The 21,415-nt window shown below is 36.6% G+C and overlaps 1 protein-coding gene across 5 annotated transcripts in view; it reads left to right on the forward strand.

The window, feature by feature from the left end:
• LOC144433597 (vacuolar protein sorting-associated protein 18 homolog) overlaps positions 1-21,415 on the forward strand; it is a 320,975-nt gene that overhangs the window by 20,325 nt on the left and 279,235 nt on the right. For 4 of the 5 annotated variants that reach the window (XM_078121923.1, XM_078121926.1, XM_078121925.1 and 1 more), the window contains exons 4-5: positions 14,442-14,551; positions 18,235-18,383. In XM_078121923.1, coding sequence (XP_077978049.1) covers positions 14,442-14,551; positions 18,235-18,383 — 259 coding nt within the window. Of the gene's footprint in view, positions 1-6,064; positions 6,116-14,441; positions 14,552-18,234; positions 18,384-21,415 lie in introns of those variants that run through there. The other variant, XM_078121928.1, reaches the window with a different exon arrangement.

Consider the following 21,415-nt stretch of genomic DNA (forward strand, 5'->3'; position numbering starts at 1 on the left):
TAAAACAATTTGCAAATGAAACTGTCATCGGATATGAAAAACTTTGTCACGTTGCACAATTACTGGCCCAAAGCTTGGAGTAATCACAAATCCAAAGATTATGCATTTACACATTCAATGATTCATATTTTGGTTGATCGTAACACAAATTTGAAAACTTGAAAATTGTTTGACAGATGGCAAAATATTTCATCATGTGTGACAAATTACTCATTTTTTGATAGTATTAGGTAAACTTACTGCAAACTAACTTCACAATTGCACAAATGATCATACGGAGGGTGATAATGGAGACTTTAAATGAATATAGTAGTGAATGCAATAAAAGGATGTTATTAGAAGTGATAAAAGTAAAAATTAAGGAAAGAACTGTCAAGTATGCAAAAGACAGATCAAAGAACTGGAGAAGGGAAGAAGAAATATTGCAAAAGGACATTATGGATCTAGAGAACAAGCTAAATGATCATAATATGGGATCAACTTACTTTAGGAAAATTTATTGCGAAAAGAGACTTTAAGTTGTTTACACACACACACACACACACACACACAGACAGACAGACAGACAGACACACACACACACACAACTGAATTTCTATGGAAAAATTTTCCCTATAGACATTGCTTGGTACTAAAATACAGTACATTGCAATGTGTCAACAAAAGAGCTACAGTACAGATCAAGCATAATGGGATATTGTGCATGAACTGTGCTTGCATCTTTAAAGCATTACAAAATGTATGCTGGAAAACTTCATGAACAATGCTCTTGGGCATTAGTGTATGTAAACAGCATTCAATTTGCACCTTTGAGGTGTCCACAGAGCATCTCATTAATGGTGCATCAAGTTAACAACGCATCAGCATCTCATTATAAACATTGAATCTGGATAGCAGAGTACATGATTATTGCTACATGTAAGTCACAAAGCATGTGCGCATAAAGTACTGTTTATTTTGTATCAGAGATGCAAGCATTGTTCCATGCAGATGCTTTGATGATGCAACAACAACAGTGCATCAATGCAAGAATGATCCTTTTTTGATGCGCACACTCGTCTGATTGTCTGATTCTGACTTGTCTGATTCTGAATAGGAAACAGGCCATGGCCCAGTGTCATTTCTAATGTGGAATGTACAGGGTTTGAAACATAGATTATACTGTTTTGATTTTGTGAATTTTATTTTAAAATATGATATTATTTCGTTGGTTGAAATGTGGGCAGGCGATGTAAATTCATAAGTATTATTTTCCAGGCTTTACACAAATCACAGTTTCAGTTCAGTCAGATCAAGGAAAGCAAGTAAAGGTAGATATCCAGGTGGAGTTTGTGTACGTAAGAAATACGTTTATAGAAAAAACTCGCCATAATGATATTAAATATAATTTACTTGATACTATTTGCCTTCTTTTGGATGGAAGTATTTTTGGGTTGGATAAAGATGTATTCTTGTGTTCAACATATATTTCACCACAATATTCATCAATGTACAACACATTACCTTCTCAAAATGGTATAGAATTACTTGAGAATTTGATTTCTAATATTTTATCTGACCTACGCGATATTTATGTAATTCTTTCTGGATATTTCAATGCTCACACAGGCAAAGATTTTGATTATATTATTATTGATGATAATACATCGCATGTTATTGGAGATTCTGTATTGTATGGTAGGGATTCCTTTAAGTTACAATGGGTGTCAAAAGCCAAAGAGATAAATAATTTTAGGCGTTCACCGGTACCAGTGTTGTTGACTATATCAACTTCCTTCTCTCCAAAAATAACGTCCTTTTTGATTGTTTTAAGACCAGAATCTGATCACTTTCCTATGTCCTTCAGCATTTCTACTAGGGTGTTTAAGAGAGTTGTTAAGGTAGGAGGTGTCAAATTCGAAACCGTATGACCGATCGTGGAGAAAAAAAGAGTGAAAAAGCTACTTCTCGTATTTAAAAATGGGGCCACGACCCTATGACCAATTTGTTGACAATCGACAGTAAAAACAAAAATACTTCTTCTTCACTGGGCCATGACCGTACGACTGGTTGTGGACAGCAAGTTGTATAAAAACTATCTATATGTCTTTTGGGCCTCACAGTGTGTGCAATGCCACTTTATCATGTGGCTAGGTACGTATACTGCATGCCGTGTTCAGTGGATCAACAGGTACTGATATGAGTTATTTCCTATTTCATAGTGACCACACTCCGCAATACAACACTAGCAATTTCCTTACATGAAATCAACATTTAACTGTTTCAACAATGCGAGAATGAGATATAAGGTGCGAGATCAATATATATTTCAAATCAATGTAGGATGAAAAATTAAATTCTTTTACTTTTGGGGTGTTTTTTTAGTTGTCTAGTTCTCATCCTACAGAAACGATTTTACTTTTTAATGGATCTGTTTGTACCCCTAAACATGCAATTATTTCTTTTTAAAAAATATCCCCTAAATTGAGAAATGGAAGAATTTTCACTATAGCACAGCACTGAAATGAAGTGTCAACAAAAGATCTATTTTTCCTCACTACATACTGGCTTTGTATTCATAGTATTACTACATACTGATTTGAAATTGGATGGACATTTTTAATTTTGGCCAATTAAGTTAGGTGGGGGGGGGGGGAACTAAATATTTTTAGCTTTTTATCCTACATTGAACTAGTGACACCCCTAATGTGTTGATTTATCATACATAATTATGTACTGACAGAACTATCCCTTGGTACCCATGTGTTCCAATATTATGAAATTTCATGTGAATTGTGTCCAAAAATGTTGAAATTTGGAAGGAGGGGGGGTGGTGGGGTGGTGGTCATAATTATGAATATTATAGCCACTTTGGCTTTGGGAGAAATACATAAACTCTACACATGAATAGTTCAGTTGATTTATCACGCATATGAACTGACAGAAATATACCTTGGTGCCTGTGTGTTCCAATATTATACAATGTCAAGTGATTTTTGTTCAAAATGTTGAAATTTTGATGGGGTGGGGGTAACATTTTTTTACTGGCATTTTAAAGTTAGCATACACTCAATGATTTGTGTTGTATAATTATGAAGAGGCATTGGTACATTATACATATGTGCAAAGTTAAACAAGCTCATTTTAATTTTTGTCAAACGTCACCCACTATTATTTTGTCATTGATAAATAGCTGGAATAATACATTGTACACATACAGCATATAAAAATAATCTATCACGGACTTTTATCCTTTTTTTGCAGTTTTCTTACATTTTTCTTTAAAAATCGTAAAGCAGCTGTGGATATAATAACATAGCATTTTATGAAATAATGAAAAGAAATTGCAAACAAATATGTCGGGACATAATACACATTGCACTAAAATATGTAAGTTCATTAAGTGCTCCAGGGATAACCTTTAACTGTCAAAAATTGTGATGTAGTTAATTGTTGTAAATCTACTTATTTTGACCCAAAAACAATAACAAAAACGGTCAGAAAAATGATTTAAAGGCCAAGGTCCACTATATAAAGAGGATAATTTATGGGTAATGTATGCATATGCAGGACTGACTTTGCCCTCATGTCTTCAGACCTCGAAATTCATTTTTTTTCCCACCTGCCCATTGAAAATTTTACCTGCCCAACCAAAATTTTACCTGCCCAATTCACCTTTCACTAATTTTGTTACTAGTCCTTTAGATCAAGTCTTCTACGGTAAGTGATCGCAACATAGCCTCACTCTCTGGCCCATCCAATACAATACGTAGTAACGCATCTAATGAGTCGATACTCAGTGAACTGCGCCAATTGTTCTCTTCTCTTTTCAACCATTTATATTCTTTCTCCCATTCTTCACGGAATTTTCACTTTCTTTTCCTTTCATCCTGCTTCCAAAACGTTGTCGATTTGCTATCTCCGTCATCATCTTTGTGCGACTTTTCAGTCTCTTTCGATGTACTTGGTATTGCCACTAAATTATCACTCTCCATACGCAATTTCCCAGCTTTCTCGCCGTCACCACCCTCACTTTCTTTTCTTTCTTGCTTCTTCTTCTTTTCATTTGGAGTATCATTGTTTAAAGACTTTGTAAATCCAAACTTTAATAAGCTCATGTTTATTCAACAGCTTTCATTTAATAGTATACGTAACGTTACTTCGAGGTCAGGGCCCGCTGAGGTAAATTATACTACTTCATGAACACATGACATGGCTGGTCATATGAGTGAAACACATGGTTGCTATTGATATGCAAATCAAACCAATACGTGCCTATGACGCACATGTCCATATATGGAGAGGTTGAAAGGTCATTGCATTTTGACATTAGGCAATGCGGAAATGAAGAAACTTAGGTTTGACCGAAACAAGCTAAGTTACAAGAGACAAATCGACAAAAAATAAAACCCCAAAACGATTGCGGTAACAATTATTGACCAAATTAGAATAAGCAGTTTATAATAAAGTATTCCAACTGGGCAGGTGTGCATAAATTTTACCGGCCCAGCACCACTTTTCACCTGCCCTGGGCCGCTGGGCCGGCGGGAATTTCGAGCCCTGGTCTTCATCCCATTTTGCACTGAAAAAGTTTCACATGGCTCTCATATTTCATATATACTGTTTGTAAATATATAGTGATGCAACATGAGTAGAAATAACTGACGTTATCTAAGTTTGGTAGCCAATATAGCAGGTTTACAGCTATAACTTATAAGTATAACCACAACAGTTTAGTTGTGGGACCGGCTAAGGAAAGTACTAAAACCTGACAACCATTGAAAAAAATTCTAAGGTTGGAAAATTAAATATGAGTTTCCCAGAAGTACTAATAGCAAGTAAAATACCCAAAGTGTAAAAAAAAAGAAATAAATTCATAATTATTTGGAAAACATTTGAGGATTACGCGGTAAAACAAGACTGGCCAAGCTATCGCTAGCGAAAGCCTTCAAACTAGTTTCATAGGGACCGGACGTTGAAGGAAGCGCGAAGCGAAGTGTGAGGTCAATGTGATGTCTCATGATGTATGATGCAACAACACGACGTTTACGTAGAGTAGAACTAAATGTTTTCTAAACTTCAGCGGAAAGAAATTTTGTCGATCGGACACTGACTATTTTCAAATTCTTAAAATATCTGAGAAAAATGAAGAGAGGAAGCAAAATGTAGCACTGACAGACAAGATAGACGTACGGTATGTTTACAGGAGGCGAGGCACACCATGTGGTGCAAACTGGACAATGATCGTGTGTGTCACCTATATGGCATCAGATGTAATACATGTAGCTAACCAAATATTCTTGGAATGCAGCCTTTCTTGTAACAATTATTGGAAATTGTCAGAAACCTGATGATTTTATGACTGAATATATTTCGATCAAGAATTCCCATACTTTCAGTTAAATTTTCTGATGACCCCGAAGTGCGACATTTGATACTGATAAACGAGTGATATAATTCATAAACAAATCTAACATTGGCAACTCTTTTATTTCTGTAATGATCATCAAATTTCAAGGACAACTGTCTATGTTGTACACATAGATCATACATCACTGCCTAGTCTAGTTCCTATACCTGTCAACTGTTCTCTACGATCTCTAGCTCTTCGCATGTTGTGGAGATGAACGTAACGCGAACTGACAAGACTACAAGTACAATCATGGAGGCATCATAAATATTTGTGTCATTCAAATTTGAAAGTTGAGAAATCGTATTAAATTCTTTCCAGATTTCTTAAAAATCGTTTCCATATGTTTTGGCACTATCCAGCAATAATCCTCGTCATGTAAATGACATTGACTGACATCGTAGTCAAACATACGCACGGAGACAGAGCGGAGACCAAACAAGAGTCCGTACTCACCCCATCACGACGTATGCATTTATGCGTTTGTTTTGAAATAGCTGGAGTGGTACTCGTACTCATCGGGATAACTCGTAGAAGCACATGTTTGTGATTTTATTGACTGTTTTCTGAGATGGGACATTGGGCTTGGAAATACAAGTTTAATCAATCATAAAACAGCCATAACAGATACTTTCAAAGAATTAGAACACGGAAGGAAAATAACGGGAACATCGATGACATTTCTACCAAACTCGAGATCGCACGTAGCTAGCTACCAAGTGTACAGTAAGTATGGAAGTGCAAAGCTTAGTCCGCTCTGACCTGTGCGATACTTGTGAAGTTAATTTTGAAGTTTTCACGATTATGTTGTCAAAACACGACCTACATGTAATCTGTAATTTAAAAAAAATTCTCATCTATCTAACGATTTTGGTGTGGTAACGACCAACAAAATGCCGACGCTAGTGTGTACGTGTGCAACTGTAATCTAGTACCTTGTACAAATGATACAAGTAAGTAAGTTTGTTCGTACCCAAGAATTTCAGTTTACAATTTCAATGATACAAATTATCACTGTGTAATGTTTGGATTGTGTTAGAACAGGTCCCTCAAAATATAATTTTTCGGGTTATAATTTGTATGTATAAGTTTATAGAAATACGTGTTTCACCCAGACTGTGTGTCTGGCCGTACGTACGCACCAGAAAAAAACGTAGGAGAAACACTGCCACTAGACTTGAAAAAAAAACCCAAAAAAACATTAAGGGACTCTTCGGATTAGGCAAGAACTACATGTTACCAATATGTGTGAACAGCCACTAATGTGTTGATAAACTACCTGGGTCGGATTTACCAAATGCTCCTCCCAGATAAACAAACGTATTCCGTTGCACATGCGCAAACCTACTTCCGTAGCGTGGGCACATAGCCTGGTTGAACCTTGGCCTTTAAATAATATACCTAATGACCTAAATACTGACCCGGAAAATTTTGTCGCTAGTTTAAACAATTCTTTTATTTATGCTGCCAAGCAGTCCGGCATGGCAAAGCGAATAGATCAATTTAACCCTTTCACCACGAGAACCCGGTATACCGGGACGCGCTAGGGTGCCCATGAAAACCCGGTATACCGGGACGCCAAAGTTCATTCACCTACATCGCCATAAAACCGGTCAACGGCAGCTATTGCTGCAAAATTTGCTGCCATAACTAGTTCCACACATGTGTATTAGCCTTGTTTATGTATACTGCCATTTTGAATGTGTGACAGTGAACAGTAACTGAAGTACGGCCCAAAAAACGTAATTTTTATGTGCGTTTTTCGCCAACAAAATCGAATTTAAACATGGCGGAGGTAATTAACAGCTCCCATAGCATGGTCTACAATACAAATTATGGCACTGTCCTTGGATATTTCGACTGAATTTGACTCGAAATACATCGTTGAATGCAAGTGTTTAGCTGTGGGAACACATTGTACTCGTGTGTAAGCATCAAATTCCCGCTTCAGTCTATTTGAGCTACTGGCAGCAATTTACGTCTGAATTTTTGAATGTCGGTAAATTTACGCAATCTTGTGACAGGTACCGACGCCCATACTAACGTCTTGGTTGTAATTTTTGGCTATAAAATGGTTTATTTTGGTTTTATTTCTTTTTGTTACGGCTCAATAATGACTTGTATTAAGGGACGACATCGAAATCAAAAGCATCGTAATTACACGTCGTAACGAGTAAAGACGAGTAGCTACTAGTAGTTACGATGTACTACTTGAAACAGGAGATAATGAGGTGTTCAAGTTCATGAATAACTGACAATAGATAATCAGTTCACTTTTCTTTGTTTCCCGTAATGACGTCGTCTTTGAGCGTAGATACGCCTTATTTTTTTATTGCCAACACACAATAGATAGTGATTCTCACCTTCCGTGTTTCCAATGATGACATCGTCTTCTATCGTAGTTGATTGTAGTTTGTCATAATTTTCGATCGTCAAAGAAAACCACGTACTCCAGCCAGTAATGTGCTGATGAAACTAGTACTGTACATGTTTTTATGAGTGCAAGTTCATGGGCGATATTCATAAAAAAAACACAATAAGATACGCACGAAATCAAAGTTTCAATAGTCAGTAAATCTTTTCACAAACAGGATGGTATGTATTCGAAATTTATTGTGATGGACGCATGGACATACAAATGTAACATTTAACAGTACTGGGTTAACAGTAAATCTTTGACAAAGATTATCGTACAATTGTGTGACTCTTAAAGCATCAATCGCGGTTAGACTTTCTTTTTGTTATTTGCGTGGTCGACAAACTAACAATACAACTTACAAGCTCATGCTTGGCGGCCATGGTACTATTGGTAGGACCAAGAAATGCTGTTGAATTTCCGGGTTGCGGAAGTGCAGTTTTGACTTTTATATCATCGAATAATGGGATTTGTTTTATATATCCAACAAAAACAACAACTAATTTTTTATGTTTCTCAGTACAGTAACATTCCTAAATGATGGGGTTGAGTTGAGAAATCGCAATGTTCGGCAACACGTGGCATGATGTAGGTAGATAAACATAAAGACGCAAGTGATGAACGTATTCAGTTATTCGTAGCCCGAAATTTCGTTATATAAATGACGTTTTTCTTCAAAATTTTGAAGAAACAAAACGTTTTTAGGTGACTTCTAAATCAATCAAATCAAACGATATATTAATGCGAGACAAGCTTTAGTTTTTAATTTGTTTTTTGTGGACAATGTCCGAATTCGACTGACGAATCCTGCGACTCGAATCTAACACGATCAATGCACCGCACCGTTCACCAGCCAGACGAAAATGGTCGACATGTTTGTTGACTAGCCGAGAAGTGCATAAGGAACTTGTGAGGCAGTCCGAATAAATAGATGTAAAATCCGACGTTTCGAATAACAATTCTTCTTCAAGGTATTTTTAGGCAAGACATATTAGGTAAACATCTGAATATATCTGAAACACTTAGTTGACTAGCCGACTGTACGAATGCCATAGAAGGCATCGAATGAATAAAATTGAAAAAAGTAAGCGTGAAACTGATTTGCACAGGAAAGAAAATCTTTTTGTTTCGTTATTTTTTTCACGATGAAGACTACGCGTAAATGGTCGTAGTTTGGGCTCATGAATAACGGACAATAGGTGTTTACTTTTGATTGTCTACAACCTAAAGTACATGAATATGTGTTGAGACTTATGAATATTCACCGTAGTACATCGTAGCTACTAGTAGCTACTCGTAATTACGCGTCATAACGAGCTTTTGATTTCGATGTCGCCCCTAATACAAATTCACTGTGTACAGGTCAGTGGAGGGAATTTGTGTACGATCGGGGTGATTACATGCGATTTTCAGTGTAAAATTCAAAATTTCAACATGGCCGAAGCAAAACTGTCTCCCCTAACATCGTTTACAACGTAAATAAAGGTGCTGTTCGTAGAAATTTTCACTAAATTTTGACTGTCGATACATTGTTTTATGCAAGGACATGGCTGTGTGAACTCAAAACAGTTTATGTTGGGATCAGATTGCCGCTACGTTAGTTCAAAGTTCCGACTACATATTTGCTCTTGAGGATAAGCATGTCGGCAAAAAGCACACTTAGGCATCCCGACTCGGACTCGCATACTTCCAACTTGTGGGCATTTTTTATTGATTTTGGGCATAAATTTGGTTGTAATTTTTTGTTGTTCTGTCAAATAATGAATTATATTTACTCAAACTAACTTTTCAAAAGGTATTGAGGTTACGACTTCAGATATTTTAGTACACTTTCATTGCCGGTGCGGCACAGACTATTGCGTCGTAATCGGATTAGTGAGCCGTTAATTTATTTCGTTCAAATTATTATGACTTAAAATAACATTTTTTATCAAATTTTCGCCCATTTTGACCATATAACCAGAATATATTAGTTTTGTAGGAACATGAATGTTGGTATTTTGTATTTTATTTGTGATATAAATGTATTGTTTATTTGTGATATGACAATAAATAAGCAACACACAGTTTTTTTAACGAAATTTTATCATTTTAACCCAAATTCTAGCTGTATATTTGATGTTTGGATGTGTATAATTGGAAGTGTAATGTAGAAAATTTATTTTGCTTTAAAATGATACCTAATTTTCAAAGATTGGGCAATTCTAAGTATTTTTATATCAATTTGATAACATAACACTCACTCATACTTTTATTATGTGTATGCTAATGAGGGGGCTAGTGGATAGCCTACAGTCCCATGGGGAGAATAGTGGTGAAAGAGTTAAGCAACCTCCCTGGTATGATGTGGAATGTCAGAAGTTGAAGGAGAAGAAATATAGATTGCTAAGAACTTTTCGCAAAACCAACAACTTAGATATGCTTCGTGAATTTAAGTCTGTAAAACAGAACTTCAGGAACACTTATCTCAACAAGAAATGTTTATATTACAGCAAAATGAAAGGTACTCTTGATTCTGACATTTCTGATACAAAGCACTTTTGGTCTACTCTGAAACGACTGATGCGTACTACATTGTAGTCCTGTAGCGAATACTATTACTTTGGAAGATTGGTTTTTAGCACAACCGAACTGAGGTTCAGTAGTGCTATAGGGATCGCCCGGTGTCTGTGTGTGTGTGTGTATGTGTGTGTTTGCGTGCGTGTGTGTGTGCGTGTATGTGTGCGTGTGCATGTAAACAACTCAAAGTCAAAAACCGCCAAACCGATTGCCATGATATATGGTGGGGCCATTACCTTGGGTGTCTAGTTGGGAAATTGTTCAAATCAAAATGATCTTACCACCGGTTTGTGATTTGGGTAAAAAAATGTGATTTTTGATCCAAAAATTTAAATTCAGAAACTACTGGGCAGATTCTGCTGAAATTTGGGTGAAACATTCTTCAGGGTGTTTTTACTAAGAATTGTTCATGACATGATGGTCCCATCAGTGATATGCAAATTAGGGCTAAAAATGTGTCTTTATGGTTAAAATCTATAATTCCAAAACCACTGAGCAGATTGAGCTGAAATTTAGTGGGAATGCATCTAGGGATGTATTACTGAAGAAATATTAAGCCTACATTGATTCCATTAGTGATATGCAAATTAGGTAAAAATGTTCATTTTGGTCAAAAACTTATATCTCAAAAAGTACTTGGTCAGTGAGTCTGAAACTTCTGAAAGTGTTATTCTGCATATTTTCTTAAAAACATTTTGACAAAATTGGCCCTAGCAACCATGACCACGTCCTTAGCAACAACCAAATGGCAGTATATTTTGGTCAAATAACAACATCATCTCGTAGGCAAGTGAGTAAACATTCAAAAAATGTTTGTAAATATGCCTAACAAGAAGACCAAACCCATAGTAACAGCCAAATAATCACGTATATTGCAAAGATAACAGGAATAGAAAGACAAATGAATAAACATTCAAAAAATGTATGCCAATGTGCCTAGAAACAAGACCACGCCCATAGTAACAGCCAAATAATCATGCAGAGGTCGCAGTAGCTTTTTTTCTGCCTTCCTGCCAAAATTAGCATCAAAATCCCATTACGGCGCGTCTTTTCCAAATTTGCATGCACACGGTCACTACATGTCTTTCAGATGTACACGTAATACGTTACAAATGTAAATACATGTACATGAACACATCAGTGTTATTCTCCCGCACACCGAATACAAGTACATAGTTTGCACGTCCAAAAAGAAAACATATGCAAGAATACGCTATACAGTGGTTTAACTTCATCTTTCTAGACTTTCGATTTTCTATAATGGTAATCACTCTATAAAAATATGTGCTCCGAGAACGAACTCCGGATGAATGTATGTTAGGGCGGTTCTTGGAGTTGGACCATACGGAGTACATAAAATTACACTATGGATACAAAACCGCAATGCATAAACTAAGTTCCATGACATGAATGATGAAGAATAAAGGACAGCGCGAACTTTCAATTTGACAGAGACACAGTTGTAAAAGTTTTATACAAATTTTGTGTCGCTGAGGAGAACTGCTAACTCGGTATACACCAAGATAATCATTTATTCTTGAACGATGCGTTATGTGAACCATGGATGAACTGTAAATTCACGTAATGCGTTCGTAACGAAGCTCAAAAAAAGTTTCAGTTTTAGTGAGAATGAAATGGTGACGTGGCAGTATGAATGTATCCACGTGACTGGGTCTATTTAATCATCGCTTCGCTCGTGAGGAAAGATGCTTCACCGTAATGGTCGTGCTATCGATGGAAACCCTGCCTGAAAATAACAAGAGGATATAATAGACAAATTAATAAGCATTGAAAAATGTATGCAAATATGCCTAGCAACAAGACCATGCCCATAGCAACAGCCAAATGATCACGTATATTGCAAAGATAATATCAGGAATTCATACACAAGTGAACAAAAAATATACAACAATGTATGCAAATATATCTAACAACATGACCACGCCCATAGCAACACCCAAATGATTGCGTATATCGCAAATATGGCAGCATGGTTGGATAGGCAACTGGATAGTCATTCAGCAAATGAACACCTTATTGTCCTATTGTTAGCATGGACTAGCATATGGATAAACATTTTTAAAAACTGTACAGTTGTGCTACAATGCCATTGGCGGTATTTTTAGTCCCTGCTGGACGAAGTCCAGGACGGGGACTTATGGATTGGGGTCTGTCTGTCCGTCCGTTCGCCCGTCCATCCAGAGCCGTTTCTTGGAGATGCCTGGACCGATTTTTTTCAAACTTGGTACAGAGGCAACATACTATGGCATGCATATGCACGTCAATTTGTTTCATGATACGATCCGATATGGCTGCCTAGCAGCCATTTTGTTTGCGAATTTTCCTTGTCCAAAGACATAACGCAGACATGTTTGAACAGATCTCATTCAAAGTTGCTATTAGGACAGTGTTCTATGACATACATGTGCATATTCATTGTTGTCATGATACGATCCAATATGGCTGCCTGGCAGCCATTTTGTTTGGGAATTTTCCATGTCCAAAGTCATAACTCAGACATGCTTGAACAGATCTGATTCAAAGTTGGTATTAGGACAGTGTTCTATGACATACATGTGCATATCCATTTTCATCATGAAACAATCCGATATGGCTGCCTGTCAGCCACTTTGTTGGGGCAGTTTTCATGTCCAAAGCCAGAACTCACTGTACAATATTTTACCCACAACTCTCTCTGATTTGTACTGCTGGACATCATGTCCATGAAGTAAGACTAATCTCACCTGTGTACAGGGATTTGTAAGAATATTTTTGTCATTTATGAAGCGTAGAATTGACACTGATGAGTTTCTGAATCTATATTTTCATTGGTTCCAGTATCAATTATTTATTGTAGGAGGAGATAGCAATTTTAGAAATTTGCCAACAGATTTCCTTGAAAAGCATGCAAAATATTTTCTATGAAACTAAGGAAAACATTTGCACCTGTTATGACTTTGCCAAAGATATAGATTTATTTGATAGGTATAACAAAAGAAATTTACATACTAAAACTTGCCATACACACTGTCCACCCAAGTTAGCAATACTTTGACATTGAGAAGTGTTTTATTTAAAGTACATGTTTCATTTAGTTGTTAGTACATTTTTACGCAAAATGTATAACTTTATGTTTGATTCCTAAGCGTACTTTTGTTACATATTAATTAAACGTAATTACTATGCTTAAAATGTTGACAAATATGGGTTAATGAAGAAGTTATAAGATAAGGAACCTCCAAGCATACAACTCAGGAAGAATTGTAGGTAAGATATTGTATTGTGGAACTCAGACATGCTTGAACAGGTTCCCGTCCTTTACTGTTGATTAATTTTGTTTATTCCATCACATCATCTTGAAGAGTAGGCATGTCCCATGTCCAACGAGAAGACACAACATGAGTAGACATGTTCCATGTCCAACGAGCAGACACAACATATCTAAGTCTGTTTGATTTAGGTTCACAAGTGTTGTTGCGTGATCAGAGTAGTGATATCAAAAACAACCTTATGAGGCTAAACAACATTAACCAGGTTTGGAAATGACAACATAAACTGCCAGCTCCTTTAAAATGGCAGGCTAGATAAAAAAGGCTAATGTGCATGTGTGGAACTAGTTTTGGCAGCAAGTTTTGCGGCATTAGCTGCTGTTAAATAGTTTTACGGCAAAATACGTGAATGAACTTTGGCATTCCTGTATATTGTATGACTTTGTATATTGCAAAGATAACAACAGGGAGTAATAGACAAGTGAATAAAGATTCAAAAAATGTATGTACATGTAAATGTGCCTAGACCACACCTATAGCAACAGCCAAATGATCACGTACATGTATATTGCAAAGATAACAACAGGGCTGGATAGGCAACTGGGTAATCATTCAGCAAATAACATATGTATACCTACATGTCCCATGGCTCACCATGTGGATAAACATTTCTAAATCTGTACAATTATGCTACAATTTCAAAATTGAAAAAGTATCTGCTGACTGAGAACATTGTGCAAAAATGTTTGAATCGTCCAGTGTACAAATAATTGTTAACGTTACTTCCATGCCTTTTATATCTGTTCAGACCTCCATCTCCTGTCACACACATGGTTGTCAGTAACAACATGTTGGTAATAGCAATGGGAAGAAATGTTATACTAAGATTTGATCTGGAACATCCAGACAATCCTGATGGTGAGTAGTCCATTCTTTGATGAATTTTGTGTACACAGAGTAACAGTCATCAATCGCGCGCAGTATGTTGTACAACACTGGCAAGCTCTGTGTTTATAGTCCCCTGAAGGGGGAACTATTACAATGGGCTCTGTCCATCCGTTATACTTAAAGGAAAGGTCAACTCAAATACATTTGCACTTTTAGATAGCTCAATTTTGTGTTTTTAACTGATGTTTATGCAGTGTGTGAAATTAAGGTAAAAATACTAAAATAACCACTGGTCATAAGGACCAACAGGTAGCAAAAGCTGCTGGTCCTTGCGGAAACTGCTTGTCCATACTCAATGCAGTTCATTCACGTCCTGTATCTACATCATAATAGACAAGTGAATAACCATTTAAAAACTGTATGTACATGTGCCTAGCAACAAGACCACGCCCATAGCAACAGTCAAATGATCATGTATATTGCAAAGATAACTTCAGGGATTCATAGACAAGTGAATGATCATTCAAAAAAATGTATGCAAATATGTCTAGCAACAGCCAAATGATCGCATATATTGCAAAGATAACACCAGGGTTGGATAGGCAACTGGATAATCATTCAGCAAATGAACACCTATAACTACATGTAGCATGGATCAGCATGAGGGTAAACATATTTAAAAACTGTACAGTTGTGCTACAATGCCATTTGCTCTATTTTTATTAGCTCCGCTGTCAGCGAAAGCTGAAAGCGTAGCTTGAGGTATAGGTAGAGTATAGGGTAGAGTGAATCATAGGTGAATCATAGGTTTCCGTCAAACTTTTATATTTTCATTATCTTATCCGAAAGTGACAGTCAGAATTCTTCAATATTTGGTGTGCATGTTCCCTGGGGGGGAGGCTATTCAGATTTGTTCATGCCAAGTTGATCTGTGCCATTTTCAATTTTTTATGATTTTTAGCACAACTGAACTGAGGTTCAGTAGTGCTATAGGGATCGCCCGGTGTCTGTCTGTCTGTCTGTCTGTGTGTGTGTGTGTGTGTGTGTGTGTGTGTGTGTGTGTGTAAACAACTTAAAGTCAAAAACTGCTGAACCGATTGCCATGATATTTGGTGGGGCCATTACCTTGGGTGTCTAGTTGGGAAATTGTTCAAATCAAATCAAAATGATCGCATCACAGGTGTGTGCATGATTTGGATAAAAAAATGTGATTTTTGCTCAAAAAACTTAAACTCAGAAACTACTGGGCAGATTGGTGCGAAATTTGGTGGGAAGATTTTTTAGGGGGTGTAAAGTAAGATTTGTTCATGACATGATGATTCCATCAGTGATATGCAAATTAGGGCTAAAAATGTGTCTTTTTGGTTAAAAATCTATAATTCCAAAACTACTGAGCAGATTGGGCTGAAATTTGATGGGGATGCATCTAGGGATGTATAGACGAAGATTTATTAAGCATACAATGATTCCATGAGTGATATGGAATTAAGGTGTAAAAATGTGAATTTTGGTCAAAAACTTATATCTCAAAAAGTACTAAGTGAATGAGTTTGAAACTTGGTGAGATGTTTCTAGAAGTGTTATTCTATATCATTGCTTTTCCTCAAAAATCTTCAACTCTGAAATTACCCAGTAGATTGAGCTTAACTTTGTTGAGAATGTGTAGATTTGTCCTCATTAATAGCTGACACAGTGAGAACAGTACATTGTTAATTAACTATAATGTTTACTTTACTATTTCCTCTGGTGGTAAAGCCTGTAGCATGGCCAGTTTGGTTTATGACTTGATTATGTAATATGTTGTAAGACAGCTGTTTCATCACCTACCCATATAAACTGAATGTAGCTTGTGTTTAAAATATTACAATAAGACAACCAAGAAAGTTAAACATGTTACATTGGTATGACTTGGTTCCAAATTGATTTAAAAAACTAAAGAAGTACAAAACCTTGTAGACACATCCCTTTCAAGTTTGATTAGGATGTTGCTATACTTGTCTTGTACACTTCCAACATAGGATGGCTGGATTATGATGATGGAAATTAGGTATGAAAATTTTGTTTTGGTTACAACTTTAAATCTTCAAAAAATTATATATCTATCATTGCCCTGAACATGAAGTTGTGCGGCAACGCAATATTTGCGCTATTTTTTTTCATAAAATGTCATTTTCATCATCTCCTTGAAAACTTCTTGTCAGATTGCTTTGATATCTGGTGTGTTGATGCGCAGGGGGTAGCTTACTTAGATTTTTTAATTTCAAGTCAGCACGTCTTCTTTTCTATTTTTTATGATTTTTTTTTTGTAATTTAAACAAAAATGAATATGTTAATGAGCATTATGACCGCCGCCATATTGGAAATCAGTCCGCGAGACTTTAGGTAAACTGCAACTTTTCAAAAGACACTATTGACGTCAAACAAGCAATGTAATATGTGCTGTAGTCTTAATTCTACACATTGTGCGCCCAAATGACAAATATTTGTTCGAAACAGGTTTGTAAACTTCAAATCCAAATTCTCCACCCTCCTACAGAATTGTTCATTCCAGTATACGCACCTCACGATCAAGTGAGAAGTCGTGCATGCCTGAACTGAAGTGTATGGGACGATTTTTAACACAGAGTCAGTCGTCAATAAAAACGATAATACTCTTTCTAAAATTATCACATTTTGAAAGGGAAAGTACTTTGTGGTTCATTTATGGAGTTTTGTTTTTGTACGATCAATATTGGTGGCAAAATTACAGCGTCAAAATTACTGATGTGAGTTTCCATACGGCGACAATCCCAAGTACCCGGATGCACGAGGGAATAACCTGGAAGCAAGTCGTTGCCAGGCATACGTTACAGTGGTAACATCGTCCGAGAAATCGCTGCGTTCAGAGTGTCATTATTTACAGAATTGTTTTTTTTTCGAGTGAAAACCTGTCTTGAATTGTATAACTAACAAATGAAGACATGTCAAGTTATATTTTGAAAGTTGTATCGCTAGTTTGAGACGATTTCCTCACGTACTATCAAGGCTTGGACCTTACTCCAGTTTAGTTTAGCCAGTCCGATAATTCTTTCTGGTTTAGTTTGCAACACCTTTGATCACACAGATTTTGTTTTAGTGATGAAAAGAAATTTAAAAAAAAAGATCACTTCAACCATTTCGTTGTGTTTTCTTTATGGGTACTTGGAAACTAAGATGGCGATTAATACATTTCTTCCCTATATATATCTACTACAACTTGTACAAGTTGAATGTTAATGACTTGGTAAATTTGTTAGAAAATTGAAATTCAAATTGCTTCAAAATTATTTTAGATCCCTAGTTTATTTCATTCATCATTAACATTTTCCAGGGTTAAATCTGTAAGACACTGGAATTATTTATAGCCAACCTCAAAATCCTCTTTTTTTTCTCTTTCTTGTGTGCATTTCCCAGTCATTTTTTTCAGAGATTTTGTGCAATTTTCGTAACAGTAGATTTTTGTTATAAAATGGTGACTATGGTATAAAAGTACAATACATTACCAACTTCTGTGTAAAATGTATTTTATAGTGAGACATCATATGAAACCAGTAACCACTTTATTGCATCGCTAAAACAAAACTGCATAGTGAAGAACTGAACCACTTCTACATGTCACCAAAATAAAAAACAAAAACAAAAAAACAAACCAGCAGAGCTATTCTGACTGATAGGTTGCTTGTTGTATATTGTAGAGGTGGAAATAAGCCGAAATGCAGATGACAAAATCCACAAATTGTTCCTGGATCCCAATGGAAGGCATCTCATTGTTAGCATGGAATCACAGGATGTCTTGTATCTATCCAGAAGTTCTAAGAAACCAAGGCAACTAACCAAGATGAAGGTGTGTAGCAAAGAAGGGAGAAATTGTGTGTGGATGCCATAATTACACTGTATCCTCACCATCAGGCACAGTCCAGAGAGGTTCTATAAGAATAATCAATGTCTGTCCGTGCATAATGTGTGTGTGTGGCCAGCCATCTGTCCATTCATCTGTCTATGACCAGCATACATTTGTATCTCTGACACTCATGACTAAATTTCAACCAAACCTAATACAATGTCAAACATTATATAGTGCATTATGCATGTCACTTAATTTTGCAACCTTGACCTTTATAACAAAATGTCAGCCATTTTGCTTCTTGTACACCACCTGTCACCTAACAACATGGATTAATAGGCAAGTGAAGAAACATTAAAATATGTATGCAAATATTCCTAGCAACAAAACCACACCCATAGCAACAGTCAAATGATGGTGCATATTGCAAAGAGAAAAATAGGGATAGTTAGGCAAGTGAAGAATCACTCAAATAAGCAGATTTGGCTGAAAATAAATGGGAATGTATCTGGGGTGTAAAGATGAAGAAATATTAAGCATATAATGATTTCATCAGTGATCTGCAAATTATGTGTAAGGGAAGGCAGATATATCAAGTGCATTGTAATTACGAGTCAGGACGAGTTACGCCGGGTGAAGACACGTGAAGACGATAAACGACGAGAAACGGGAGATAATGAGGTGTTCGTAGTTCATGAATAACTGACAATAGATAATGACTTTTGCCCTCCTTTGTTTTCTATAAGTACATCGTATTCACGCGTTTCAGGATGTTATTTGATATTATCGCCTTGATTTGTTTCCAGTACCGACATTGTCTTTGTGCGTCTTTGACCGTAATTTGAAAAAAAAGTAAAAAACATCAGAACGATGCACAATCAACAGGGCTCAAAATGAACTTCCCTGGTAGCCCCGTATACGCATGTAAAGGTACATACAACTAGTTAATATCGTAAAATGATAAAAAGACATCCAGATGTCTTAAAAAAATAATAATACACAGACAGAAGAGGAAGGTGTGCATACAAAATTATTAATCGAATTAAATTGTACGCGATGTATTGGTGGTCGACCGTGGCCCTTGGGAATGTGTTGACCTTTCCACAATTATACAACCAAAACCCTGTGTGCTTATGATGATGATGAAGCGAGAAACGGTAAAAACAATTTGCACCAAAAAGCTCAATTTCCAAAATACAAGACTTTAGTACAACTTACGATGTCGGATTACGGTATGCCAATGCAGTGGTACGGTGATTAGTGTGTCGCACTGTACGCCCTTTTTGTATGTCATGACTAATTTTATATCTTTTAAATGCGACTACAATTAAAACAGGTCTTAGAAATTCACACTGTCCTAATACCAACTCTGAATGAGATTTGTTCAAGCATGTCTGAGTTATGGCTTTAGACAGGGAAAATTCACAAACAAAATGGCTGCTAGGCGGCCATATTGGATCGTATCATGAAACAAATTGACGTGCATATGTATGCCATAGCATGTTGCCCCTGTACCAAGTTTGAAAAAAATCGGTACAGGCATCTCCAAGAAACGGCTGCGGACGGACGGACGGACGGACGGACAGACGCACGGACGCACGGACGGACAGACGGAACCCAATTGTGGGATTGACGTCAGGACCTGGCCCAGACTTAGATAATTTTGATGTCTGCCATAAAATGAATGCACCAAAGCGACCCAAGGTGGGAAAATTATTGCGTCATTTGTAATTTTAGAGGGCCAATGTCACAAGGTCGCGGCCTCCGCAGAACACTGGCCTAAGACGCCATGAGGAACGTTTGATGTTCGTTCGAACCTTACAATCTTGCTGTGTTGAACTCAGGGGTCGGTCGGAGATAAAAAAAAAAAAGTTTTTTTTTTCTGATGTCGGAGCTGCAAATTAGGGTTGGTCGGGAGATGAGAAACAGACAAATTAAAAGGGCCGCCCTAAGCTATAATACATGCCCTGTGGTACCGTACACCAGGGACATAACGTGCTAACACTACAAATGTAAATGACATGTACAAATCAACTTGTGTCCAAGACAATTTGTAATATCACCACAAAGTGCACTGACAGATGAATGATTCGCGACTTTCAAATACTTTGTAATTTCGTGGAAAGTGCATATCATTGTTAGTCATTGTATATTGTAAAGGATTAAATTCCAGTTTCTTCCTTTCTTTTCCAAAACAACGATTTTTATTGAAACACGGTTACTCTAATGTCAAAAAGTAACCATGATGAAAATAACTAGGGCATGATAATAATTTAAAAAAAATATGTATTTCATGAACTTCGAAAACAGTAGGCTAAGGTTTGGTGTTTTCATAGGTGAATTTTCAAGGTGGGACGTAGGTACACATGCAGAGTGTGAATGAAAACACTGACGAAAATACGCATTCTGGAAGACATTGAAACTTTCCCAAGTCTTTTTCTCATTCCCCCTATTATTATTAGTACGTAAAACGCTGTCAATGATCAACGTTATGCTGACGCTTGACACTTTGATTATTGTGGCTAAACCGTGCAAAAGGGAGAAAGTGTTCGGTTGAAAAACACGATTCACAATTATTGCATCTGTTTTATGTAGTGTTGTGATTTTCTTTGCCCAATTATCACTCCACAGGGCATTTGCGAGTTCAATTGTTCAATAGTACAGGAATCGATATATTCAAGAAGTCTGCGATTTATTCACGAAACGTTGCGATCTTCCTTGTAACGTTTGCCGACTGATTTTCGTCCCTTATTCTCAAATTTACGAACAATACAAAAGAAAGAAAGGAAAACCCCAAGCTAGATTATTAGATTATCTGTTGAGTGTTTGTACATCAAATTAAATACACCGACGTACACGTTGAGGTATGTAATTCACCCAAAACTGACCAAGTACGGGCAGAGTTACAAGCTCGTAAGTCTCAAGTACTAGTGACGTCTGATCTCGTAATTTCCATATACGGGTGACGTCATACTCTTGTAGTTGGCCTAATTTTCGATGAGTACGCAGAGGACTCACGCTTGTCGTATTCC

Source organism: Glandiceps talaboti, chromosome 4 (assembly GCF_964340395.1).
Source record: "Glandiceps talaboti chromosome 4, keGlaTala1.1, whole genome shotgun sequence".
NCBI classification, from domain to species: Eukaryota; Metazoa; Hemichordata; class Enteropneusta; family Spengelidae; genus Glandiceps; species Glandiceps talaboti.